This window comes from Platalea leucorodia (genome assembly GCF_965183815.1).
Source record: "Platalea leucorodia genome assembly, chromosome: 2".
NCBI classification, from domain to species: domain Eukaryota; kingdom Metazoa; phylum Chordata; class Aves; order Pelecaniformes; family Threskiornithidae; genus Platalea; species Platalea leucorodia.
In genome coordinates this window covers 18876884-18904480 of record NC_138824.1, presented here as the reverse complement: position 1 = coordinate 18904480, position 27597 = coordinate 18876884, and the positions used below count along the sequence as shown (strand labels likewise).

Genomic DNA, 27597 nt, shown 5'->3' with positions numbered 1-27597 from the left:
GGTAACATTTTAATATTGCTCGCATTTAATTTGCGACTGTCGTGGCAGAACTGAAAGTGTAAATATTAATTACCAGTTGGGTGACCTGTTAATCAGAAGTTCAAAGAAAAAGAAAGTTGCTGAAGACTTAAGCAGTTGCTGTAACGCACGTAAGCGACCAGGTATGCCTAACGTGTATTTGTGTCTCTGGCAGATGCCGCAGCTGTGCGCTCTGATAGCACTCTGCTTTCCTCCGAGGCAGTAACCTCCAGAAGCAAACAGCACCCACAGGCTGCGTTCAGCTTGCCTCTGCTTTGCATCTGTCATTTTACTCTTTGAGTCTTTTAGTTCTTGTGAGGGACGTAGACTTTCAGGTAGTAATTCTTGCATTTGTAGAAGATGACGTTTGTTGCGAGGATATTTATGCAAGAAGTTTCTGCCGCAGCTCTAAGAAGTCTGCTGCAGTTGGTTGAACTTGCTGTGCTTTGTAGGTCTTCCCTGGCGCTTCTCCGTCTGGCAGTGCTGGCGTTACATAACCCGGTGCTTTGGCATTTAATAAAGTTACATTTTAGCCTTATCCCTTGTAACTCGCTTACTTGTAGCTGCCTTAAAGCAGGCTTCGTTTTTAAAATTGAAAAACTGCTTAAAAAACCAAAAAATTAACTTCTTGTAATTAAGGGGCAACTCCCCCCACTTAAACCAGGGCAACTGGCAGTGAGTTAGATCTGCTATTTAAAATGTCTTGTTCTGTTAGAGAATAAGCAAACTTTTTTCTCTCGAAATGGGCAGGGTGAGAGAATCTGCAAAAAACACCTCTTTTCCCTCCTCCTGACACACACACCCTCTAATTCTTTTTTTTTTTTTTTTTGCAATAAAAGTTTACTATCTTTTACTCCAAAGCCTTCAACTCTTGTTCTTTATCAGTGTTTGCACACAAAAACAGTTTGCTAACCCCCCCGCTATCTTCCTTGTTTGCAGGTCTATAACCTAGAGGTTCTCAGACTCCTGCTACTCTTGTCTTGTGTTTCCAGCTCATGCCCAAAGTGTTTACCTTGATACTAAAGAAAGGAGTGAACAAGCTTAATCTGTTGCACGGGGACTAACTTCTCTCCAGTTTTCTTTTTCACACCTTGGATCTCCCTTCTGTGTTCCCCGTCTTGCGGAGACTTTTCCAGACTCTCAGTTCTCAAAGTATTCCACCTGGTGGCAAAATTAGGGAAATAGTTAATGGAAATGGTTTACACAGGCATAGATCAAGTAGCGTAAGGACCTGTAATACAAGTCCTAATTTATTGCTGTTCCATATTTTATAGTAGAGAGAAATTAGAATATATCTGTGTGCCTTAAATAAGTTTCATGTTTCTGGTTTTTGCATTTATAGCAAAGTAAATTTGACCTTTAACACTTTATATTCCTATTCGCTAAAGATAAGTACAATGTGATACCCTGGCAGTAGGAACGGAGGACTATTTTAACAGTGAGAAGACAATACTGTGCATTTAGTACTTTGTTCTGTTTCATGAAAATTCTCACTTCTGTGTGTACCAGTTGAAGAGAAATTGGAACAGGCTGTTGTACTTCCAAGTAAGGTAGGCGTCCAGATATCTCCTGGAATATTTGACTACTTGTTTTAGAACAAATAAAAGCAGTGACTGTCAGGAATCATCTGGAAAATGGTCCTCTATTTCAGGAGAAAGAAGTTGTTCATTGAATAGCAGTGGCTTTTCAGTCTTGTGGTAAGGGAATTGAATGGAATCAGTATTAAGAGGAGCTAACTTCTATAGTTCTTCCTTCCATTGATGAAAAATACGCTATTAGTCTGTCCTGAGGTCTACAACCTCTAGTCCTATATACTTTAAGACCGCTGAACCTCTTTATTTTAGAAATGGCAGGGCAGGAGGCTGCTTGTCTTTTTATACTGGCAAGTAATAAATACCTTAAAATGATAATGTACATGACTAGGAACTTTTTCTTTTGCACACATTTGGGAAGCCCACTGAAAGACAGCGCCCAGTAGCTGAATGTCCCAGTGTTCTTTGAGTGTTCAGTAGTCACGTCCCATTAAATTGGTTTTGAACTTTGTTCCCTGGTTTGACCTTCAAACCTAGTGTTAAATATTATCCTGAATATGCTTTTATACTAAAAAGATGAGATTTTTTGCAGATTCAAATTTTCCATTTTTATATCTGCTGTGTTTTGTCTGTATACAAGACCATTAAAATTGTTGAATTTACTTACCGTATATTGTTTCTTACAGGCTAATCACAGTATATAGAAGCATTACACTGTTACAGTATGATTTAAATATTTCTTTATTTTCTGTAGATCAATGTCAGAGTAACCACAATGGATGCAGAGTTGGAATTTGCTATCCAGCCCAATACAACAGGCAAGCAGCTCTTTGATCAGGTAACTTATGTGTGTGTCTTTGTATGTATGTGTACAAGCACATGAAGCTATTGTGGGTATTAAGGCATGGTTTGAGGAAGTGGAAGTGTTTTCATGTATAGATTATGGTTTTCCTTACATTATCTGAGGTGTGCTCTTGGTTAGGTTGAACTTCCTCATTACTTCTGATGGAATGTGTTAAATTCAAAGACAACTCTGCATGAACAGGTTAACAGTGATGCTTCAGCTGAATCATGCATATAGAACTGCTTTGAAATTAATGGTATTTTTTATGTCTAATCACATTATAGTTGCAACTGCAATATAATTGTTAGACTTATGTGTATTAGAAATTTATATAGCTTTCATTACTTAACAATGAATGTAACAATAAAAGTTCATTAAGGAAAGCTAACATCTTTTTTTGTTTTCTCAAGAATGGAAGCTGTAGATACTTTTTCACTTTCCAGATGTTAGAAAGTAATGTCGTCCTATGATCCAGTTTGAAATTTAAGTTTAAAAAAAAAAAAAACCAAACCAAACAACCTAAGTGGAAACATGAAAATGATGGCTTTAATGTGTTTATGGATTGCAGACCCATCAGAACTACACATTCTCACTTGATAGTGTGTCCGTTGTATACCAGTCAAAAGGGTTAAACAAATGATTTCTTAAAAAGATTTGTTCTCGTGTTCATTTCGTGTGATGTTAGCCATCAGAATCTTGAAACAATTTTTTGGTGTAGGTTGTGGAGAGTTCTAGAAAATGTTAAGCTTGTCAATGTGTCATTTCATTTTTCCTCAAGAAACCAATAAATACATTATTATCTAGATACAAGATGTATGCAGTTAGTTAAAAATGCAGAAATATTTGAAATAACTCTTCAAAAACAGTTTAACTGTATCAACAGTTATGTCTAGTAGAACTGTTGTTTCTGTCCACTCCACTATAGATGCTTAAAGTATGTAATGACAGGTATTAAGAGAAAGTAACACATTGAAAGAGTTCTTTAAGAACTCTTAAACTTTTAATTGACCTTTAAGAGTTGATTAAATGTCTTAATATATCAGTTGAAAGGAGGACAATGTTTATTGTTTTGTAACACTGAGCTTTTTCTTTTTAGAGGAAAGAAATTTCACTTGCAATTTTTGTTTGAAATGACTGTCTGACTCTTAACACTTCTACCCCCCGCCCCTTTCTCTAACATCAGTAGCAGTATATCTTCAGCCTCTACATAGGAATAGGCTTCATGACTCTTACAAAGACTTCTTGAAGAAAGGGACTGTCCTGCTTTTTGTCTAACCAACACCAACATCAAATGAAAAGTATGGTATTCTGTGGCACAGAAGCCTCAAGCTGTTACTTCTCTTTTGCCAACCTTTGCTATCTTCTGCCATGCAGTATTGGGTGGGGTGACGTTCTGCTGTGTAACGTCTCGTGCCCAGGTAATCAGGTTCATCCAAATAGGGGCATTCACAAACAGGGAACAAAGATACAGCTCTGAATTCTTTTTCATGGTCTCTTCAGCTTTGTTCCTTAATTCACTGTGTGGCTTTTGACATCTCACCAGCTCTTACAATCAACTTCTGGAAGTGTAAATTGAAAAACTGTTAGGTCAAGCAAAATCAACCAGCGTAGCTGTATGTGAGGAGAGAAGCATTTTCAGCCTGATCTTAAATTCATATATGAGTTCCACAGAGTAACATCAAGAGCTGAATTGTATTGCAAAACCAGCATGAACTTTTCAGACAGAAGTTATGCTGTTTCTCTATAGAAAGATAATTTAATAGCACTGTGTTGTGGTTTAACCCGGGCAACTAAGCACCATGCAGCTGCTTGCTCACTCCCCCACTGGTGGGATGGGGGAGAGGATCAGAAGGGTAAAAGGGGAAAACTCATGGGTTGAGATAAAGACAGTTTAACAGGTAAAGCAAAAGCTGTGCACGCAAGCAGAGCAAAACAAGGAATTCATTCACCACTTCCCATTGGCAGGCAGGTGTTCAGCCATCTCCAGGAATGCAGAGCTCCATCACGCATAACAGTTACTTGGAAGACAAATCCCATCACTCTGAACGTCCCCCCCTTTCTTCTTCCCCCAGCTTTATATGCTGAGCATGATGTCATATGGTGTGGGATAGCCCTTTGGTCAGTTGGGGTCAGCTGTCCCAGCTGTGTCCCCTCCCAGCTTCTTGTGCGCCCCCAGCCTCCTCGCTGGTGGGGTGGGGTGAGAAGCAGAAAAGGCCTTGACTCTGTAAGCACTGATCAGCAGTAACAAGAACACCTCTATTGTCAACCCTGTTTCCAGCACAAATCCAAAACATAGCCCTGTGTTAGTTACTATGAAGAAAATTATCCCAGCCAAAACCAGCACACGCTGTTACTGAGACAGTTGGTCTTCAAGGTTTATGCAGAAATGGTGGACATGACAGTAGACTTACTGGTTATTGCTTGCAGAAAATAACCTCTCCATGAATTTAGTTGTTGTCTTGTGCTTCTCTACATTTTTGGTGAACAACTTGTCCTTTTTTTCAGTCAGCGGTTCTTTTAAGCTTTTAATTGGTGTCTTCTGGAGTTGTTGATTTGTTTCCCATTCCCTGTGTATGTTTTCATCATCTTCATCTGCTAGCAGACAAGAATTCAGCATTTGACATTTGTGGCTTTCTCTTTTCTCTTCCATTGTGAAACTCAGTATAGTTCTTATTTATTGCACAAACTCATTTTTTTAAAATTACTCCTATTTCAGAAGGTGTCTTAACATATTTATCGTTAGTCCTGTCTATCCTGTCAATTGTCAGAATGGGCATGAGGGGATCTATCCTCCTTCAGTCAACCAGTTTAGCACCTGTAACTTTCCTAGGAGAGGAAGAATCCTGTGGTGGGTATGTTTACGCACACTGGTAGTAATGGTGGGGGTTGTTTGGTTTTCAATAAGGTGTTAGCACTGAGCATGAGTACCTCTGGCTTACTGTAGTTGCCATTCAGAAAGAATGGGAGGGTTGTCTCCTTTATTTCAAGTTATACCCCACTGTCCTTTCCAGATGTCTCGGAAACCTCCCTTGTGATCTTTGGAAGCTGGCTTAATGAAATTCTTGCTAGGTTGTATTTATGTGTATGTTTTGATTTGCCAAAACATGTCTATTGCTCTGGTTGCTCTTCTTCGCCAAGGAGTTATTATTGCCTATTAATAGTCAAGTTGTAGGATGTGATGGTGGATAAATCTGTTTTACAGATGTGATGAAGACTTGCCTGAAGCCACTTAATGAATCTTTTGAGCCAGAATTGAACTCCTGAGTTTCTCATTCTGTCCTTATTTTTCATATCATGCTACTGCAGTGCATAAGTGCTTATATTGTCTTGGTACAAAGTTTCAGAAAATGTTTTTATCTTTCCTTTGAGTTGACACGCAGTGATAGACGATGCTCTTTCCTTATTTGCGGAGTCTAAAGTAAAACAGGTTAATGTGTAAGCTGTTTTTAGTGTTGATTTGCAAGCATGTGTAACTCTGCATTGCAGTAGAGAAGTTGTCTGTATTTAAATAATGTGCAATGTGCATCTCAGTTGGAGGGCTGTAGTTAGCAGGTGAGAGCAAAATGTTTTGACGTGAGCATAAGCACTTGTCTCCTTATGCCTTATGGGCAGAGCTGTTGAGCGTCTGCAGTTCTTACTGACTTTTGCAGCTCAGAGGCTGATCAGGTACAAAGGCTCAACTTGGCCAGCAGCAAAGAGTGTTCTCAGAGTCATCTGATAAAGCCATAAGTAATTTGATTAGCATCATATAGGAGATCTGTGCCAAAAGAAGCAGCAGGTCTGAAATTTCTGTGTTGGGACACCAAATTTACTGTTACTCAGGACCGTACTAGTAACATAAACTTGTTCTTAACGTTTCTTATGTTCTAAAGTAAATGATGTAGGAATTCTAGAGAAAACAACTGCTCACTAAAGGAATCAGGTTGGATCCATTAACGTTGTCCATTCTGTGCTTTGGAGCTTGAAGGTGAAAGGGCAGAGGAGGAAAAAAAGGTGCATATGAATGATTGTTAAGTAATAATGCAAATATGCAAGGCATCAGAAGTAAGTTTGCACAGCTGTCTTGTGACGTTTTCTAATTTTCAAAATCTTAATTTTGCAACCCGATAGTACTACTTTAAAATGGAGGAGGATCTATGTGTAAAATTCTATTTACTTCACATGCATCTGAATGCTTCCATAAAACAGTCTTCAGTAAACCAGCTTGCCAGCATGGTCCAACCTGAGAACATACGTAAGTACTGCCATACTGGATCTTTTGGAGCCAGAGTTTACAGTTATTAAATAATCTTTGCTGGACCTTTCTGATTAATTGCTTATTGAATCCATGTGTACTTTTACTATGCAAAAGACTTGTAAGATAGTTTCAAAGTTTCATTATACTGTGTAGTAAAAGTGCTTCTTTGTTTGCTTTGAACCTGCCATCTAATGATTTCTGTTGATTCTCTTAATTCTTACGTTATGAGAAATAATGGATAATCATTCTCTATTTTCCTTCTACCTGCCATGCAAGTTTTATAGACCTATAACATATTTTTTCTTTCCTCATTTCTCTGTCAGTAGCCTTAGTTCTCATCTTAGCTATGCAGAATATGTTACGTGTCACTGATCATTCTTTTCAATGTTTCTGAAACATTTCCAGTGCTGCAGCATCCTTTTTTAAGTTGATATGAGCAGTCCAGATGTAGTGTTAGAGACTTAGGAATACCATAGACGTGTAGTAATATAACAGCTTTGTTGCTTTTTTCCTTTACAACGAGAACTTTGTTTGCCTAATTAAAATTGTTGTCTTTTATGTACAGTATTTTGTTTTTATTAAATATCATCTTATATTGAGGTTCATCTTCCTTTTTACTGTTCATTCACAGATCTTTATGGAAGGTTTTCTACAGCAGATTTTGTCACATCAGTTTCATCCTTTTTTGCAGATCACATATAAAGTCATGGGGGACTTCCCAGTGATTACACTACAAGTCTGTTGTGAAAACAGTTAATGTATTTTTTTTTCTTTCTTTTTAACTAGTATATCCGTAAAAAGACCTTCCCTCTATTCAAGGACAGTTTTGTTTCTTTAGTAGCCTTTGGTGATAGACCTGATCAGAAGTCTTACGGGAAATCCATGTGTGGTTTATCAGCTAGATCATCCTTATCCCTTTTATCATTAACTCTTAGAAGATCTCAAAAATATTTGAAGGAGGTGATTCATCCTCATTACCTCATACTTGTCCACAAGTATTATTCTTTATTATAGTTTCACCAGTTGTCTTCTGTTGAAGTGGACTTACTTGCCTGTAGGTCTGCAGATCAATTCCCAGATGTGCTTTCAAATATCAGGGTCCTGTTTGCTACCTTGTATTCTTCAGGTGCTGAGTTTTACCTACGCGGTAGTAAGCTGCGCACTCCAGTTGGTAGTTTGGCAACACGGTGTTTGAGTTTATTTAGAACTCTGAGGTGAATGCTTCCCTGAACCTGATGTTTTGCTATTTTAAATTTTTTTGTTCTTTTAAAACTTGATTACATTTCAGTTTGAGATGGTTTCTGTAGCTTAATTACCACTAAAAAAATCCTGTTGTAGTGACTACTGATGATTATGGATTATTTATCTTTAGGTGGTGAAAACTGTTGGTCTTCGAGAAGTCTGGTTTTTTGGGCTACAGTACGTGGACAGTAAAGGCTACTCAACTTGGCTGAAGCTAAATAAAAAGGTAACAATTCCTTAATATTTAGGCAAGTGTACAGTTTGAAATATCCTTCTATAAGGCTTGCTGCTTTGATGTTGTAGGTGAGATATAGCTGGCTTCAAATTTATTTGAAAAGTTGTTTTTCATTTGCTTTAAATGACAAAACACAGTGTTAAGTTTGGTTAGTTATAAAAGAATATGCAAAGCTGCATCAACATTTAATGTGAGAAGGAGATAGCATTTTCTGTATTTCCAGTACCATGGTGATGCATGCATTAGGAAAACTTAAATTCATACGATTGTCCTGTTCTTATGTAGCAAAATATAATAGAATAAATGTTTTACAGTTGGGGGTGCGTCTGTGAAGTATTTGAGCTTCAGGAATTTGCATGTATACAGCTCTCTTTAAGCAAGGCACCAATCATAGGCTTCTAAACTTCTGTTTAGGTATCTAATAGGTAGATTGTAGGATAATTTTTGTTTTGTTTTTCCCCAACAGCACTGAGCACCTTCTGTTTCCCAGCTATTGGGAACCAGGTCATTTTACTTTAAATTCTATTTATGAATTCGGATGGTCACTTTTTATTTTAATATTGGCTGTCAGGTTATTAATGGCACTCTTAAAGAGATTTTTTTTGAGTTTAATTTAATCAAGAATACCTCTTTTATCTGAATTGACATCTGAAATGTTGAATATAGTATTTATGCTGCCTTATGTACATAATTAAACGGTTGCATTATATTTTACAGTTTTTGATACTTCCTACAAGTCAAGCACACAGATGCATCATTTCATGAGTAGTGAAGAAGTTCTAGAGGGACTACTAGTGCACATAAAATTAAATGTGTAATAAAGTGCTTGAGGAATTGGGATGTATGAGATTTATTTTATTATGAATGTACCTTTTAACAATCACTGTATTATTTAATGTTAAAATTAGTTTAATTTTGAATGTTTTTGCATTAGTCATAATCAGTGCTGAAAGCTGAGCCCAAATGAAATAGAAAATTCTACATAAAAATGAGTTTTTGTTGAAATTTGAAGTAGACACTTACTTAAAGCTTAAGAGGACCACATCTGGTCTCTTAACAGAAATCACAATTATAAGGCTTATCCATTCTAGAAAAGTAATGTGATTAATGGAATTACGGTTTTTGCACAGGAACAAAGCCCATGTATTTAGTTCAATGGTTCAAAGACTTTTAAAAGAATCCAACTTTACACTTACATTGAAGAAATGTGCTGTGGTTCTTGCTAAAGAAACCTCGTTAGACCCTAATTTGTTACTTCCTGCAATTCATCCTTGGATGTAGTTTTGTTTTTTTTTTTTTTTTTTTTACATGTATTACAACTTCTTCTTTTCCAGATCTTGTGATAAATACAAATTCACACAAGCCTACAAAAAAACCTCTTAAACAGCCTTTGAGTAGTATTTCAAGACTGTCTGACTTATCCACAGTGGTGTACTTGATTCAGTGCCATGTGAACCTGTAGTGAGTTCCACAGTAGGCTTGTCAGGAAGCACTGGATCTCAGTGTAGAGGAGCTAAAAGAGTTCATGACTACTGAGTTAATTATATTTAATATACCATCTAGTGCTCTTTTTAAATTTTTTTCTTTATTCCTCTCCCTCAGGTAACACAGCAAGATGTAAGGAAAGAAAATCCTTTGCAGTTTAAGTTCAGGGCCAAGTTTTTTCCAGAGGATGTATCTGAAGAATTAATTCAGGAAATAACTCAGAGACTTTTCTTCCTGCAAGTCAAAGAAGCGATCTTAAATGATGAAATATATTGCCCACCAGAAACTGCAGTTCTTCTGGCTTCTTATGCTGTCCAGTCCAAGTATGGAGATTACAGTAAGGAGATACATAAACTAGGCTACCTAGCCAATGACAGACTTCTCCCTCAGCGGTGAGTGAGACCATTTTTGCATCATCTGCTGCATATAAACTTGATTACGGCATATTTTTTATAATTAAAATATTAAGTGATAATGTGCATTTAATGGTAGCTTTCTTAAGAGTGCATGTTTTGCTAGTAAAATTTAAGAGATCCCAATTTAGACTCTAAATAACAAAGAAGCATCACAACCATGGGTTTCTTGATACCTATTTCCTGTCCCGTCCACAACCATCTGCACAGATTTAGTTGAACAAATTTCCAAAGTACTCCAAAATGATCTAATGTTCCTGGAGGCTTGCTTCTGCTAAATTAAGATACTCTAATATAGAAGTTACTAAGATCCATTTGATACTCACCCCTTTTCTTCAGTTCTTGATGTTTTTGTATGCTTAAATGATTATAATTTCCTGAAAATAATTATAAAGTGTATTACAAATAAAATATATTGCGGATAACTGCTAGCCTGGACAGAAAATTTAGAAGCTAAAATGTTGCCATTGCTGTTGAGTATAAACTCTTTTGTATCAGTCACTCATCTAAGTGGTTAGGAAAAGTAAGCTCCAAGATTATAGTTCTGTTTCTTTATGCGACTGAAACCATGCTCCTGGCATGTATTGGCAGCAAGAGAAGCACTGCAACACAAATGTACAAAGTTAGACAATTCTGTTAGTGTAGATGAATCCAGAGTGATGTATCGTGGACAAATGTGTGCTTACTAAATATGTAACATTAATGCATCTTCAGAGAAATGAGAGCCATGGAATAATTTGAGGTTTCTTTAACAGTCATGTGCTTTGTCTCTTTGGTTTGAAAACTAAAACCAGAAACTCACTTATTCGTGTAACTAAGCTTGAGAATTTTCTAGCAAGCAAAAAAGCATTTCAAAGGATTGTGGTGAAGTATTGGAAGAAATATTTCTGAAAACGTTTCAGATTTTTAAAAATCCTGGCCAAGAGTTTCGTTTTGGCTGTTTACTTCCTTCTTGTGACAGTGAAGTCTATACCACTTTCTACAAAATACCCTTTGTTAGGAAGGCAGGGAGATATAGAACCAGTAAAACTGTCATTATTGAATATGTTAGTTCACAAATCTTGGTTTTGTTCAGTTATGATGACAGCCTGTGAACACTGGAGTGCTGGTGTACGACACAAACTCAAATACTTAAGATGCTCCTTTGTAAGTAGGCAAACGTTCAGATGATTTCCCAGCATATGCTTTCAACCAGTCGTGTGCCAGTCTGCACTGAGTGAGCACATAGCTTTTGTATTCATTCTAACACAATTATTCCTGTTTTGCCTCCTGTTGCCAGGAGATTTGCCAGAAAACTAACAAGTACATCATAAAAATACTTCAGAACAACATACAATGTAACATCAAAAATACTTACTTGTTTCCCAAGTAGACTAGCTTTGCAAAATTTTACTGAAAAAAGTGAGAAAAGATTTGCAGTTCCTGTTAATTATAGAATCTTAACGTTCACCTGTCAAAACGACTGCATATTGCTTGGCTCAAAACTATGAGCTGGGTAGCAACAAGGCATCAAGTCCTTGCTGAGTTATTCTGTTGCAACAGCCCTTGCATATCTGCTAGTGATGTTTCAGCAGTAGTATGTGAAGAGAGAATGGAGGGGACCAAATGACGAGATGGCTATTGCCAAAGATGTTGCCCGCTTTGTTGAGGGTGTCATAGAAATGCAGAATCGTTTGAGGTTGGAAGGAGAGCTCTGAAGATCTAATCCAGTCCCTCTACTCAAAGTAGACTCACCTAGAGAGGTGGCTGATGCCCCATGCCAGTCAGTGTTTAAGAGTCATTTGGACAACGCCCTTAAAAACGTGCTTTAACTTTTGGTCAGCCCTGAAGTGGTTAGGCACTTGGACTCGATGATCATTGTAGGTCCCTGCCAGCTGAAATATTCTATTCTAATTACAGCAGGTTGCTCAAGGTCTTTTCCACTTGGGTTTTGAATATTTCCAAGGATGGACACTCTGCAACCTCTCTGGGCAACCTCTCCTAATGTTTGACCACCTTCACAGTAAAGAAATAAAATAAAAAATTGTGTTCAAGTCTATTTCAGTTGTGCCCATTGCCTCGTGTCTTTCGATTCAAAAAGAGGAAAGTGCAAAGAATTTCTGTAGAAGTAGAAATTTAACTTAATTTGGAAAGCCCAAGAAAGCCCAAGTCACCATGAGGGTGACTGAGCACTGGCACAGGTTGCCTGAAGAGCTTGTGAAGTCTCTCTCCTTAGAGATATTCAAAAGCTGTCTAGACATGGTCCTGGGCGCCTGGCTGTAGGTGACCCTGCTTGAGCAGAAGGGTGGAATAGATGACCTTCAGAGGTCCCTTCCAACTTCAACCATTTTGTGATTCTGTGAAGAGCAGCTTGGGAGCAGGGCTTTTATTTTCAGATGGGCACTTGTGTGACATAATCCTGAGATCGTGTATTTTGCAATATCCTGTTTTGTCCTTTTTTATTGTTAGCTTTATGTTGTACTGCTATGAAAGCTTTTGAACATTTTGTGAATATCTGCTGGAGGAGGAGTAGAAGAAATAATGGTGGAAAGCAGCTCACAGTGTAAATATCACAATGTAAAAATCAGGCCTGATTTAATTACAGAACTTCTTTAATAAATTAACATTGTCCTAGAAGACTTGGAATTAATTTTTTTATGTAATAGAAACTTGTAAATGATTGCCAGGATGCTTTTAGATTATTGCAGCTGAAGCAGGCAGTCCTACTTTGTCCATTCTGTAACAGGCTTCTGTAAGTATTATATTTAGGGCTTATACTTATATTCAAGGCTAAAGATAAAGAAACAAATAAATGAAAAAGGATGTCTTGTCATTGCATGTTCTTGTATCATTTAGATGTGAACACATCAGCTTTGTGCAGGTGCAAAAACTGAAACCTCTGCCTCAGTTTTGAGGAGGAAAGCTTGTTGATATGGATGCGCACTGATGATATGGCTCCCACTGAGAAGCGCGCTTCACTAGATATGGGGCAGAGTAGAAAAATCAAGTGACGGATCCTGTAACAGAAGAAACATTGCATTAGTATCTTCTGCATCACTCAATTCCTTATTGTACTTTGCTAAAAATGTAGAGAAAAGTAGCAAACCCTTACTTTCCTGAGTAAAGAGAAAGGAAGGAGAACAACTGTTCTGACTTCTTTAGTAAGATTATTTTGCAGTCTCTTTTTTTTTTTTTTTTTTAATTGTCCTTTAAAATGATTTCTCTAGGAATGCTTGAAATGCTAAGTGCATGGAATAAAAGCATAATAAAGGTATATGCATTTGATTTCTTAGTGCAGTACTACATTCTAGTAGGTCAAAAAAAATTCTACGAGGTCAAAAATTCTAGGAGGTCAAAAAAAAACATTCTAGTAGGTCAAAACATAATTCCATCGTTGCAGCCTGCTGTAGATAAACCTCAAATAGTTTTCTGAAACTGCTTCATTACTGATTTTATTTATAAAAAAACAAACCCCAACAAACTAGTCTTAATGTGTTACTTTTTCTTTCAGACTACAGCAGAACGAAAGCTTGAGTGTATCTGTGCATACATAGAGATTAATTTGCAGCATTGTTGTATGAGGATTTTATAGGTCTTCATTTTCAGGTGTTGCAAACATTACATTTCATGACTTCCAGTAAAAGTTGAGATATGCCATGGTGTGACTTTTATATTACAAAAAGTATAGAATACTGTGAAAAAAGAAGTGATTTCATAGTATTTAAAAGTGTATTTGTTGAAATACAAAGTTTCTGTGTCTGTTTGGGTTAAAAAGATAAGCAGTGTATAGGAAGTCATGTTTAAGTTTATTCAGTTGAAGCATATGTTATGCTATGTAATCAAACTTGTTTTTATAGCTTTAAGAGATTAAATTGGTTGTCAGTGTCATTTAATAGCAACAACTTCTATTCACAGTGTGTTAGAACAGCACAAACTGACAAAAGAACAGTGGGAAGAAAGAATACAGAACTGGCATGAAGAGCACAGGGGAATGTTAAGGTAATTAGAAATGTTAGAAAATGTTCCAAAACCTTTAAGGTTTGGGGTTTTTTTATTATTATTATTAGGATGTATTTTGGGAGATGTTGTATTTGTTTGGAAACTGCTTGCTTTCATTCTGACCAGGGTAGGCAGTTGTCAAAAGCTTCCATGAAAGCCGCAGTGAGGGTAGAGTTTCCAGTTAGGTTACCTACGTGATTTGTGGTAAGGTCATCAGCTGCTTTTGTCCACGCTTGCTTGCCTCTAAAATATACTTACTATTTCCTTAGCTCACAGGGTGAAAAGACAAAGAGTGGTGATTGAACTATACTTGGGTATTACGTGTAGAGCTCTACAAGTACCTGAATCAATGTACACATGAATTTCAAAGAAGAGAGATTTAACTCCTAACTAAATTTTACACTAATTAGTTATTCTGCAGTTCCCTTATTCTTACAATGTACTTTTGATTTGTCTACAGTATAACATTTTTTTCTTCTTTCATCAGGGAAGATTCTATGATGGAATACCTTAAGATAGCACAAGACTTGGAAATGTATGGAGTCAACTATTTTGAAATAAAGAATAAAAAAGGAACTGAATTGTGGCTAGGAGTTGATGCTTTGGGTCTGAATATTTATGAGCATGATGATAAGTAAGTGGCTAGTACTCACTTTGCAGTTCTGTCCTAGGAGATCCTATCTGAGATTATACAAAACCCACCTTATTGTGTGTTCAATAACATCTAGCAAAACAAGTTCTCGAAGACATTGTAATCTCTGTAAAGGATAGAAAGAGATAGACATTAACTGCAGGAATATTTGAATTTTAAAGATTAAATAGGGATGCAAAAGAAGGGAAAGGAAGAGCAGTTCTGTGTAAACTTAAATTTATGTTGTTTAATATGGATGTGTGATAACTAGACCATCTTTAGATCGTTTCCTTCTGTACTTTTCACTCCTTCAAGACTTCCTCTTGAGTCAGGATGAAAAGGACATTGAGAAGCTGAGCAACATATTTAATGAGAAACATTTTGTAAGAGCAGTGACTAGGATTATAGCCGTTAGAGCATGAAGAACTTTGGTATTTAAAAGTGAAACCTTTTAGTCATCAAAGAAAATAGATGAATCTTGTGTCCTGATAAAGAGATCAAAGATTCTGTCCTACTTGAAGAGGGATAAAGCTGAAATGTACAAAATTTGAAAAATCTGAAAACAGAACAACAGACTTACTCTTTTGTTTCTTTCCAAACACTTGTTAGTAGTATCTGATGTCAACAGTCCTCTCACAGTGATTTGAAGTTAAACGTGATGTGTCAAACACCAGATAACAGTTGTCAGCTGAACTGAAACTTAATGCTCTTCGATGTATATGCTCTGTAACAAAATTCTGTAAGACTTAATTGCCATTAGATGGCAATATAACTCCTGAAAGAAGGAAACATTCAGAAAATGTTCAGATCAGAGTGAGCAATCAACCAGTTTTTGGTATACTTTAACTCCCCATAGTTAGCAATCAAATACTTAAACATTTTCTAATGCTTGTAATTAAGATAATATAAATTGAAAAAAAACTTTCTGTGCTTACGGAGAAAAATATTTACAGTTATGCAGTTGGTGCATAATATAATAATGGTTTCTGAACTGAATTTATTTTACTTAAGATGCAAGGGAAATAAATTTAACTTGAACTTTGGAAGTATAAGAACACATCTCTTACATTTGAATTAAACCGAAGTACAACATTGCTGAAGGCTAATTTAATTTCAGCCTTTGGAATGTCAGACTTCTCAAATTTAAATAGTTATTCTTTTAACTTAAAATTATCAATAGCTTATAAAGAATCAGTACATGATTGTGATGTTTAGCATCTATTTAATGATAGTAGAATAAGTTCCAAATTGAAATTTCTAAATCCTTTTGTTACAGTGCTATGTAATTTTTTCATTATGTAATTTATTCATTTGATGGAATAATATGTAAAAAATTGTCTACCAAAGTATGCTTGAACTGTTGTTATGTTTTGTAAATGTAATTGTGATAGTGAAAATGGTATGGAGTTATGACTTAGTGGATATAAATAAAATGTGTATCTTTGCTGCTTCTAATGAGAACTTTTCCTTTTCGAAGGCTGACACCCAAGATTGGTTTTCCTTGGAGTGAAATAAGAAACATCTCTTTCAATGACAAAAAATTTGTCATAAAGCCAATTGACAAAAAGGCCCCTGTAAGTAGTGTGAAGAATAGTATACCTTTGTATATGAAGAGATATAAGCCTGCAGGGACTTGCTCTGGCATTATGGCATGAGTAAATATTTTGTGACATTTATTATTCTTATTGGTCAAATAGTCAGTAATCAAAAGGCAATTTTGATTTTGAAGTATGGTATGTTTATTTTCTCTCTTTTCATTCTGGTTGATACTCTTAAGATTTTTTTTTTTTTTCTTTTTCTTTTTTAATTTAAGTCAACTAATATTTTGTGATGTATTGAAAAGCCACAGTGTAAGATGCAAAATTCTCTGGCCCCGCCCACCTCTGTTTTTCTTTTTTTATATTACAGCAGCACATTTCATGAGACTTTCTTGGTCAAAACTCTTCAGTTAACTAACCTATTGAAATAGAGAATCATCTCACTTTTTTAGAAGTTTAAATAAATAATTTTGTGGAAAATAGATAAGCTCTACATGGAGGAATCCAGGTGTAATTTTGAATTTATCTTGCAAGCTCCTTCCAGTAACTAGATTTATAGATTATGGTGTTGGATTGCTCAGAGGTTGAATGTCAAAATATTTGTAAGTTTAAATTTAACAAATGCAAGCATGCAGTAATGCTTTGAGTCTTGTCACAACTGTATTTTTAGATTAATGGATATGCTGCAATTATTTTTGCTAGGATTTTGTGTTTTATGCACCCCGTCTGAGAATTAACAAGCGAATTTTGGCACTGTGTATGGGAAATCATGAATTGTACATGAGGAGGAGGAAACCTGATACAATTGAAGTGCAACAGATGAAGGCCCAAGCTAGAGAGGAGAAACATCAGAAACAATTGGAAAGGTAATTAACCAACTTTCATGAAAGAGAAAAAATTCTTCTACCCTTTTAAGAAAACTAGGTCGTAGAATATCAGACATCTTAGCATTCTAGAAAAGAGAGAGCTGCTTTTTTTCTGTAATATGTAAGCAGGTTTGTGGATTGGCATGGCTCACCTGTCTTATTAGAAAGCCGTATCTTTTTTGAGCTCTCAGCATAGTAATAGTAGCTGTATCGTTGTTTCGCATTATGTTTTTGTGAAACAGTCTTAACTCTCTGTTGCTTGATTCTTAGGGACTTTTATACTCTACAGGTGAACCTTTAAAAAACTTCAGTGAAGAATGTCATGACTTACCTTTTGTATTTTTAAAAAATACCTTTGCCATTTCTAGCCCAAGTGAAACATCAGCCATGTCTAAAATGCAAGTATAATTGTGGATTTACCTGGTTGAACTACAACGGAGGCTGCTAATCAGTTCTGTTCATAAATTGTTTCTCTGTACAGTATTTTGAAACAGAAACTTGGCAATTCTTGCATTGTAAACTGAATTGGAAACATTTAAAATTATGTGCTTCTCTACTAACTGATTAAACTGAAAAATAGACTACCAGCATCCTTAGAGTAGAACTTAATCTGAGGTTAAAAAAATTCTTTTACTATTTTTTCAGGGCACAATTAGAAAATGAGAAGAAGAAAAGGGAGATAGCAGAAAAGGAAAAGGAAAGAATAGAGCGTGAAAAGGAAGAATTAATGGAACGCTTAAGACAAATTGAGGAACAAACAATGAAAGCCCAGAAAGGTGAGCTCTTGCTGGTCCTGGATTTCTTATATCTGATGACAATGTTTAGTTCAGTTAGGTAGTTCAGTTCCACAGTTCTCTTTAGTATGTCTGGTTGTTTTTTGGGGTTTTTTTTGGTTTTTTTTTGTTTTTTTTTTTTCTTTTAATTACTTTTATTAATAATAGCAGGGATTTAGTGATGTATTTAATTTAGGAAGAGAGATTCTTTTTCAATGTTAAGAGTTAAAAGATGGTGTGTATGTCTGTATATTTGTAATATAAAATCAATTCCTAATGTAGCAAAAGTTTCAATTTTCTTTAATAAAAAAGAAATTAATGTGTACACAGTTCAACTCAGAATTATGAAATGCTTAAAGTGCTGAAAAGCTGGAGTTGGAGGGAACAGGGAAATTAGAGAGGAAGATTCAAAGTACTTCCTCTAGGATTTTGTTGAATTTAGCTTTTCATTCGGAATTCCTTGTTCCTTTCTTTTCCTTTTCCTGAGTAAGATTTGAGAATTTTTAATTTTACAATCTTGTCAGATTTCAATGAATAAAGGTAGTTTCACCAACCACAGTTCTTTGTGTTGAACCACCCTGTAGAGCCCCTGCCTCCACTGCTTCCCAGTCCCTCCTCTCCATGTTCTTTTTTTGCTTCAGGTTTTGTTCACATTCATAAAAGTTCTATTCCTCTCTTCTGCTCATAACTGTTGGCTTCAGGCGCCGTAGATAGAATCACTGACTAAATCTATGCAAATAAATTGCATATGCCTGGCACTGTTCTCTAGCTCTACCCCCATATTTTTCAGTCTTTCAATGCAGGACAGGTTGGACACATCCAGACAGGTAACACATGAACTGTGCCTTGGAATTGTTTAAGGGAGAACTATTTAACCTAGGACAAAACAGTATCAGGGTCATTCTAAAGGTTTAACAATATACATTTTTTCTTAACTTTTGTAAGCAATATAGCCTAACTTCTGATGCAATACATAATGTTCATGTGTTGCTGGTCTTTTTAGCCTTCTATTCACATATGGAAGTATTTATGTAAATGGTGTCTGCATTCTGTAGTTGACTTGGTAGTTAAGTGTTCTCCATCTTCATGGGAAGATTTTGTTTGAGTAGTGTGTTTAAATATTTATGCATTTTATTTAATTTTCTAAGTACAGCATTTGTACAACTCCGTTACTTGTCATGCTGTTCATTTCCTTTTGTAACTGAAGCAGTAGGCCTCAGAAACCAACTGAAGAATATTGATTACATGAGACGTACTTAAAACTACAAGTGCAAAGATTAAGCATGTGTCAGCATACCTGGGGAGATGCTTTTTTAGTATTAAAGCATATGGTAAAGGGCAAATAGGTTGTTCCAATAACTGAGCAGTTGTTTAGGTTTTCTAGTGAAGAAGCTAGCCTAGACAAAAACATAGTGGAAGATTTATCACTAGAACCAGAAAGGAGCTTCGGAAAGACCTTTTTCATAGTTGCTTCATTTCGCGTATCAGAGGAGTGTATTTTGCCTGTGCAAATCTTACCTTGCAGTACTGGTAGATTATTCTTCCTGTTTCACTCGGAGTTCTGTCCTTTAGATTGCAATATTTTGCTAAGCAGGCAGCTAGACAACTGTTATCCCTCCCTTGATTTAAAATTTTCCTGTTTGCACCTTTTTGGCTCTGTTCTATGGAGAATTTTTCTGACCTGTCCAATGGGTCGTAGGTCATTTTGCTGGAGGCACGTGCCTAAATTGTCTGTTGCAATTAAGGAATCTTTGTCAGGCATTTCAATAGAGTAGAAGAGTTTTTTGCTTTTTTACTGTAAGAGAGTATGATTTAATGTATATAAAATCTCAGTAGTAAGAGCGAGGGTGTATGTGCATGCATACGTACATATATTTGAATGTTTAGTTTTATCAGTGAGGTGATAATTTTCTGAAACACTGGGCTGTCAGAACTGTCAGTAGAAGTATATCCAAAGTGTGTCTTAAAGATGGGGAAGAAAATCAGACATGGAGCATAGCTTCAGGTAACATGCTCAATGGCTCTTCTTAGCTTGAGGCAGCCTTGTAAATCTTTGTCGGCCTTCTAGGTTACTTTATTTTGAGCATGTTATAGCTGTTACCTGCGTTAACATATGAGGAAGAGCTAGGTAGTAATATCTTGTCTGCAAACTTTCCTTTCGGCAGAGCTAGAGGAACAGACTAGAAGAGCTCTAGAACTGGATCAAGAACGAAAGCGTGCAAAAGAGGAAGCAGAGCGCCTGGAAAAAGAGCGTCGAGCAGCTGAAGAAGCTAAAGCTGCTCTAGCCAAGCAGGCAGCTGATCAAATGAAGAACCAGGAGCAGCTAGTAAGAATCTTTAACCCTATTTCGAAGCAAATTGAAAAAGATAGTTGGAAATTTAGCCTTTATTCTTGGTTATATCTGTTTTGTCAAATGGACAAGTATGTTGAAACACAGATAAAAGTATGTGAAATACTGTTACAGATTGTTCTGGGAACTTTTTTAGGAAACTACATTAGATTTGCCACTATTGGCAAGAAAAAAAAAAAACAAACTCTGCGGCTATAGGAAATTAAATGATGACGTAGACATTTCAGACTGACAACACCCACTACATTCTTTTTCTAATAGTGTCAGGCTTATCCAGCTGAGAACAAGAGTAGCTTCCTTCTGCAGTCCACTGAGAAGCCTGTTCTCTGAAGCAGGTCTGGTCTGAAGCTTGACGGTGGTGGTGGGGAGTTGGTGACACTATGGGGTTTTTTGTTGTTGTTGTTTGGTTGGGTTTTTGTTGGTTTTTTTCCCCCCTCTGTTTCCAGCATTCACAGTATCTTCTCACATTCTGTGCTAGACTACTTCTAATTCAAGATTTGTACATAATAACTGAGAAAGACATGAAAATAGTAGAAGAAATGATTTCTCAACTATAAAACAGCTTTTGATCTGCTGTAAACTCAGCACACAATTCTGAAGGCAAGATTTAGCTTAACAGTACTGAAATTATGATCCAGAGTCATAACCTTATTGGTGGGACCATTAAAGTTGTATTAAACTGAAACAGCCCCAAATGCTAATTAGTAACTACAGCTCACTCTTTCCCAGCAAGCTTTGGAAGTGCAGAAGATAAATATTTTTTTTCTGGACTTATTTCCATCAGGCAGGAGTGCTGATTCATTCTCTTTGTCATGTATGCTTAGAACTTCTATTTTTAGCAGAGAAGTGATGGATGGTAACTAACTCTTTTCAAGTCAGTTCACAGCAAAGGCTCTGCTTTCTTCCACTGCAGAGCCAAAATGATACCAAATTAAAACTTCTACTTCATTTTTTTTGTTTGTTTCAGGCAGCAGAACTTGCTGAATTCACGGCCAAGATTGCACTTCTAGAGGAGGCCAAGAAAAAGAAAGAAGAGGAAGCCTCAGAATGGCAGCACAAAGTAATGAGCTCATGCTGTGTGAAGTCAGAACTTCAAAGAAACTAAGGGAGATGAGTGCATAAATCCCACTGGAAGTCCATGGGATTGAATCTCTCTTTCCCTTAGGCTTCAGAGAAGCCTTTCTTAAAGGTTTTTTTTTTTTTCTCCAGTCTACTGAAGCCAGCCTATGCTTCTATTTAACTCATTTCTCATTAAATAGTCATGAAGGGGGGAAATTCTCATCACAAAGGTATGGTCAACGATTTGAAATGGCTTCCTTACGTATGATGATGAAATAGATTGGAGCTTCGTGTTGGAAAAGAAAACACCTCAGGAGGGAGATGTATAAAACCATGAGTGCTGGTGAAAAGATTAACCCGAACAATAACAAAGGCACATCAAATGCAACTGGACAATAGTTTAAAGCAAACTACTATTTCTTCACAAAATCTGTAATTAGCTATGGGATGTGAATACTAATTGTGTGCGCAGCTTCAAAAAGTGATTGAACAAATTCTTGTAAGTTCTGGTCGAATATGAAATTTGAAGACATCACCTTTTGATTAGGAAGTCCCTGAGCCTCACATTTCAGGAGGCTAGGAAAGTTGGAAAGCAATCGGTATGACTGCCCTATTCTCTCACTCTTATCTTGTCTACTGCTGGAAATAGCTGGACTCTGGTACAGCTGGTTTTGAGTCGTATCTTTTTTACCCTGTATTCCTATTTCACAATTTCCAGTGCGTAAGCTATTTGTGTCATTTATAAAGGACAGTTTCCATGTGTCTGAAAACATCTCAAATGTTTATTTTTATTTTTCTGACTATTCATAAATCATTTTAAAAGATGCTAAGTGCTGTTTACTATATTTAGGCTTTTGCAGCCCAAGAGGACTTGGAAAAGACCAAAGAAGAACTGAAATCTGTGATGTCTGCTCCTCCTCCACCTCCTCCCCCACCAGTTATTCCTCCAACAGAGAATGAACACGATGAACATGATGAGAACAATGCTGAAGCCAGTGCAGAACTGTCTTCTGATGGTGTCATGAATCACAGGAGTGAGGAAGAACGGGTAACAGAAACACAGAAAAATGAACGTGTTAAGAAACAGCTCCAGGTAATGAAGATTCATAGTTGTATCAACATAATTCAGGCTTTGGGTTTTCATTCTTTGTTTGTCAAAAATCTCGTTGAAGTTATGGTGTGCCAAGGAAACAGCCTTTTTATCATTTACTAGGTTTATTACTAATTTACCAACCAATATCATTCATAGTGTTCTAAAAGTGGAATAGATAGAAAGATTGGATGTAAGATTGTGCTTTATAGCTTAAAAGTATTAGTATGTTGTCGCATTGGCCAGTAAACATTTCTAATAATTATATGATGTCCAGGACACTGAACGTTAAAAAGTAATGCTTCCCTTTCTCAATACTGAAATTCATTAAGTGGTATGAACAGATGCTTGCTTAATAGTATTTGTGTTTATTTGCAGTCATTCACATATGTTGTAAATGCAAAAACTGAATTATGCCCATTTTGGATTAATCTTATTTCCCTGAAATGGAGCATTTCCTCCTAGACTAGTCTTACCTGTTAAAATATAATAATCTATGTTAGTGGTAACCCTTTGCCTTGTTATGAAAGGTCTATTTGGGAAGGAAATAAAAGAAATGGAAAGCTGCTGCTTTTTCTGACAGCAACATCTTAGTAGCCTGTATGTGTAATATCCTTTCTGCTTGGCCAGTCACTGAACGGGATCAAGGAGATAAACAAGAGCCGTATTTAGTCAAGCAGAAATTGAAAAATAAGGTCATTCTCCTGCTTTATCCTGCCGCTCCCTTTCTTCTTGGATGTTATGGTATGAGGCCTTTTCTCTTTAGCTTGATGCCCACGCTTACGTAAGGAAAGAATCCTATGCGCTCCTTCTCTTTCCCTCTGCAGTCTTTCTGATAGACCTCACAACTTGAGTTACTCAACAGCACAACAAGCGTTTCATAGGTTGGCATTCAAGAAATCCTTATTCAGGATAGTTGTTACCAGAAATTCCAGAATCATTAAAAGATTAGTCAAAGCACTTAAATGCAAATATTTTATTCAACAGGCTTTAAGTTCTGAGTTGGCTCAAGCCAGAGATGAAACCAAGAAAACACAAAATGATGTCCTTCATGCTGAGAATGTTAAAGCAGGCCGTGATAAGTACAAGACTCTTCGACAAATCCGACAAGGCAATACAAAGCAGCGTATTGATGAGTTTGAAGCAATGTGAGAGCTGTTATATTGCATATATGTTCCTCGTAAAGCTGAACCACCAACAGAGAAAAAAGCAGGCCTTTGCAGATTTGATGGATTGCACCCCACTTTGCCAAAGCACTTAATACCAGTTTGACTACAGTGGCTAGAAGACAAATTTAGGGGAAGCTATTCAACAGTAAGGCAGTCTGTCATCCCTAGCTTTTGGGGGGGAGGGTGTGGAGAATGATAGTTTTTCCCCCATCATGTTTTCAGTTTCATTGTTTCATATTTTTTTTCTTTGGAAACTGATGTGAAGTATATAATGACTGACAAGCATATGTATTACCTGAACATTAAGGAATAGAAAGAAGAATGAAACTGAACCTAAGCTGGATAGGTACTGTTTCAGTATGAAGTTTGAAATTACATTTTTCAGTGTAGTTACACCATTAAGAGTTTGATATTGCTGGCTTTCAGTTTTGTTTTTGTTTTGTTTTTCTCCCAAGTGAAATTTTTTGGTGTTTCATGTCCTGTCATCATTGATGGTTTTCTTTGCCTACCTGTTCACAAAGGTCTGGATGGCAGGTGGTAGTTCCAGGAAATATTTTTAAATGGAACACTACCTGTGGGCAGCGCGTGGCTGCTGATAGGCTTGAGTAAGCATTGCTTTTCCTAGGTGATTCTTAGATGCACAAAATGTTCTAATGCAGCAAAGGGAAAAAAAAAATACAAAGCTTCATGTGCTATTTGCTTGTAATTATTTTATTTGCAGTAGGGAGACCTGGACCTTTCTGGCAAGGGAGCATATGAAAACATCAGTCCCAGGGAGGGGACAGTATCCTACCTCACTACTATATACATGATGACTGGTCCTTCAAACACCATGAAAAAAGCTATTTAAATTGACTATCACTAAACAGTAATATCATAGAACGCTAGGAGCCCTTACTCCTAGGATTTTCTTTTACTTTAAGATGGATTTATAGTGCTAAATACTGTCTAACTGCCTTTTGTTGAGTTTAAATTGTAAAAGCATCTTGTGTGTTTTAAAGCTGTAACCTGTCACTGGTATACTATCTCCTGGGAGGGGTGTAGAATGTGTGAGTTAGTTTGGGTTTGGGTTTCCAAGTACAAAATGAAAGTTCCCAGAATTGGAGTAAAAGTGTCCGTAGCTTCAGTTTTCAGTGAAGCTAGTATTGTAATTGTCATATCTGATGTCAGATCATTGTTATTAAGTCCTTTCCCTCTTGAAAAGGAGACCTGGGTTTTTTTGAAAAATTTGCTCAGAAATTGAACTTTAGAAATAACTTTACGGATAATGTGGACTGCAATTATTCCTTCTGCTATAGTACCCTAGTAAATATCTACAGTGGAAGAACCCTGCTTTCTCTGAGGATGGTTCAGCTCTTTTCTGTTTGATATTATGCACTCATAAATTTACACTTATCTATTAAAATTTGCCATTTTATTAAACATTTTTTCATGCACAATAGGTTTAAATTTCTTATGAACAGTCCAACTAAGTTTTTTTCTTTTCTTTTTTTTTTTTTTAATTATTTTGCGGAGTTAAAGGTTGGCTATGTGGGGTGACATCATGAAAATAAAATAAAGATACATTAATATATTTTTGGTTTGTGGGGCTAAACGTATCTGGTTGACTGTGAAGACTGGTGTGCAGATGGTGTGCACATGCTTCAAAATGCTGTTTGGTGGAAGTTGGTGTTTCTACTTGCAGTGCGTTGTAAGAACAGTTTCTGTTTCACAGGCTTCTTCATACACAGAAGCTTAAGCAAATTTCTGAAGTATTCGAACAGTTTGCCATAGCAGGTGAAATACTGTGCTTCCAGTGAGTTTTCATTTTTCTCTGGAAAGCGTGCACTAACACTGATACATCAGTTTTAGTGTTGAGAAAAAATACCAGTAAAGTTTGCTGTTCATAAATCTACAATATATAGAGTAGGGCTAAATGGATTAGATCCATTTATAAAGCTGTGTGATTTTTTTTTTTTTCTAAACAACCAGGAACAACCATTTGTAATATGGATTTTCACAATGAACAAAGTGGTAATAGCTGCTGTCACCAGCAGTTGGGAACACTTACTGGTGCGGAAATACTAAGAATACATTTAATGATTACTTGGTGAAGTAATTTTCCACATGCTTTTTCCTTTAGCATCATGTTTTGTGTTGTACAATTAAGCTACAATTACATCTACTATTTTGGATAACATTAATTGGTTAACAATAAAGAGATACAGTTAATTTCTCTGAGGTCCATTGTTGTTATTTAACACACTTTTTTCTGACAGCTTTGCTAAGTGCACTGTAATAGCCTTTTTCCAGAGCAGTGTACAAATTTTGATCATCTTTTGTTTCACTGGTCAAAATGAAATTTAAAAAAAAGTATTTTCAAATTGTGTCCCTAGAGAATGGTACTCTGCGTAAGAAATTACCACATGCAGTTGGGAGGAAGCACTGGTGATTGTCAATTCAAAACAGGATGTGAATCATCAGAGCAAATGGGCTTTCTTGAGAACAGGGGGGCAATTTGGCCACATAAGAGCTCTATGGGTAATGTAAGAACTTTCAATCACTGCCTACATATTGCTTTGCCCCAGGTTAAGTGAAATTTAGTTTAATAGGCCAATGTCTTAAGCATCGAGAAACCTTGACGTGTTTTTTTGATACTGCACATAATAGTGGACAGTGCTGTCAAATATATGCATGGCCATATGCTTTAGGTCATGGCAAGTTTATGGCATTTTCACCTGTCTAGTACGCCTGGAGAGAGCAGGAACAGTCCCATATAAGTAGGTATACAAATCAATCTGCTAAGCAGCTCTCACGTAAATGAGACCTCCTCTCGGGTGACATTCCGTTCCGTCTTGCATTTGTTTGGCCTTGCGCTCAATACAAGCACAGGACCCTTTTTGTTACTCTGTATGACAGAATTTCTATGATGAATTAAAACGTCTGTACTTCATACTTTTTATTGTGTGTATTTCTAGTTTTATACCTCTCTCGGAGCCCCTTCTGCTGAAGCATTAGATTTAGGGTTTCTCATTTATTAGAGAGCCTCTGCATGGGTATGTAACTACAGAATATTGTGCTTTAAAGGGGAGGTAAGTGCTTTGAAAGGTGTTTTGGTTTTTTTTGTTTTTTAAATATGCCCTTGAGGTGGGGAGAAAAGGATACAAAATAGTGCCACTATTTACAGGCCAACTAATACAATCACCCAGAATGCCTCGATGAGAGAAGATATTCTGTCTTCTGGAAGCAGTCCCCTTGGCACATCAAAACCTACGTTTTCTGTTGGTTGTACTCTTTGAGTACATGTTTCTTGTATACTCCGTTTATTTTGTCCAAAACAAACAAAATTCACATCTGCCTTTATAAACCTAGTTTGGAAAGCATTGTTGTGCTTTTGCCTCTTTCTTAAAACATGTTCTGTAGGGCAGTTCAAATACCCTGCTTAAGCACCTCTGAGGAAAAAGGAGGTTTGTCCTAAATGAAATATTTTAAACTTCTGAGGAGGAAGTACCTCAAGTATATTTTCTTAATTTTTTTAAGAGAAAGATAGAGATTAGAATGGTTAGTTAAAACCTTTTGCTTTTGAAAAGGAGTTCTTATGCAAGCATTTTCCATGTCTGTTCACATGTGGATCATTTAAAAACTCTTGTTCTCCCCGAGACATCAGATCAGTTTGAAGAATCGGGGATTTTAACAAGGATAAATCCCAGTGGGATGAGGTGGTTGATGCTAGTGTGCATGAAGATACTTTCTGGGTAATAATACCAACATAAAATTGAAAGCTTCTTTACAAAAGAGCAAAGTTCACTCATGAATAGAAGTTGCCTCATACACATAATGTAATGCATCTTGGCTAGGTGATACGATTTTTCCTGGAAAATGTAGTAAGTGTCAATGGATCAGCATACAAACTGTGGTCATTTCTTCGACCCCCTCAGAGCATATTTTTGTGCGTAGGGATGGCGAGTGCCTGCCTCCCAGCCGAAAGGCCGTGCTGGCCGCTCGGCTGGGTGGGCGGCTGGGAGGTGATGGTTGTGGCCGGGCGCTGCGGGCGCCTGCCCGGCGGCCTCTCCCCTTGCTGCGCTCCCCGGCCGGCCGTGCAGCGTCTCCTTCCTCCCCAGCCAACGGGTCTGCAGGCACGCGAGTTTTACATGGCTG

General features: G+C 36.8%; 1 protein-coding gene across 5 annotated transcripts in view; it reads left to right on the top strand.

Annotated features, from left to right (window-relative positions):
• RDX (radixin) overlaps positions 1 to 25676 on the top strand; it is a 42159-nt gene extending 16483 nt beyond the window's left edge. For 3 of the 5 annotated variants that reach the window (XM_082304325.1, XM_082304323.1, XM_082304324.1), the window contains 12 exons: positions 2305 to 2388; positions 8004 to 8099; positions 9711 to 9985; positions 13901 to 13984; positions 14472 to 14618; positions 16093 to 16189; positions 16856 to 17019; positions 17665 to 17795; positions 19958 to 20118; positions 21110 to 21202; positions 22052 to 22294; positions 23279 to 25676. In XM_082304325.1, coding sequence (XP_082160451.1) covers positions 2305 to 2388; positions 8004 to 8099; positions 9711 to 9985; positions 13901 to 13984; positions 14472 to 14618; positions 16093 to 16189; positions 16856 to 17019; positions 17665 to 17795; positions 19958 to 20118; positions 21110 to 21202; positions 22052 to 22294; positions 23279 to 23443 — 1740 coding nt within the window. In that variant the 3' untranslated portion in view covers positions 23444 to 25676. Of the gene's footprint in view, positions 1 to 2304; positions 2389 to 8003; positions 8100 to 9710; positions 9986 to 13900; positions 13985 to 14471; positions 14619 to 16092; positions 16190 to 16855; positions 17020 to 17664; positions 17796 to 19957; positions 20119 to 21109; positions 21203 to 21351; positions 21800 to 22051; positions 22295 to 23278 lie in introns of those variants that run through there. The other 2 variants (XM_082304327.1, XM_082304326.1) reach the window with 2 other exon arrangements.
• The last annotated feature ends 1921 nt before the right edge of the window (positions 25677 to 27597 follow it).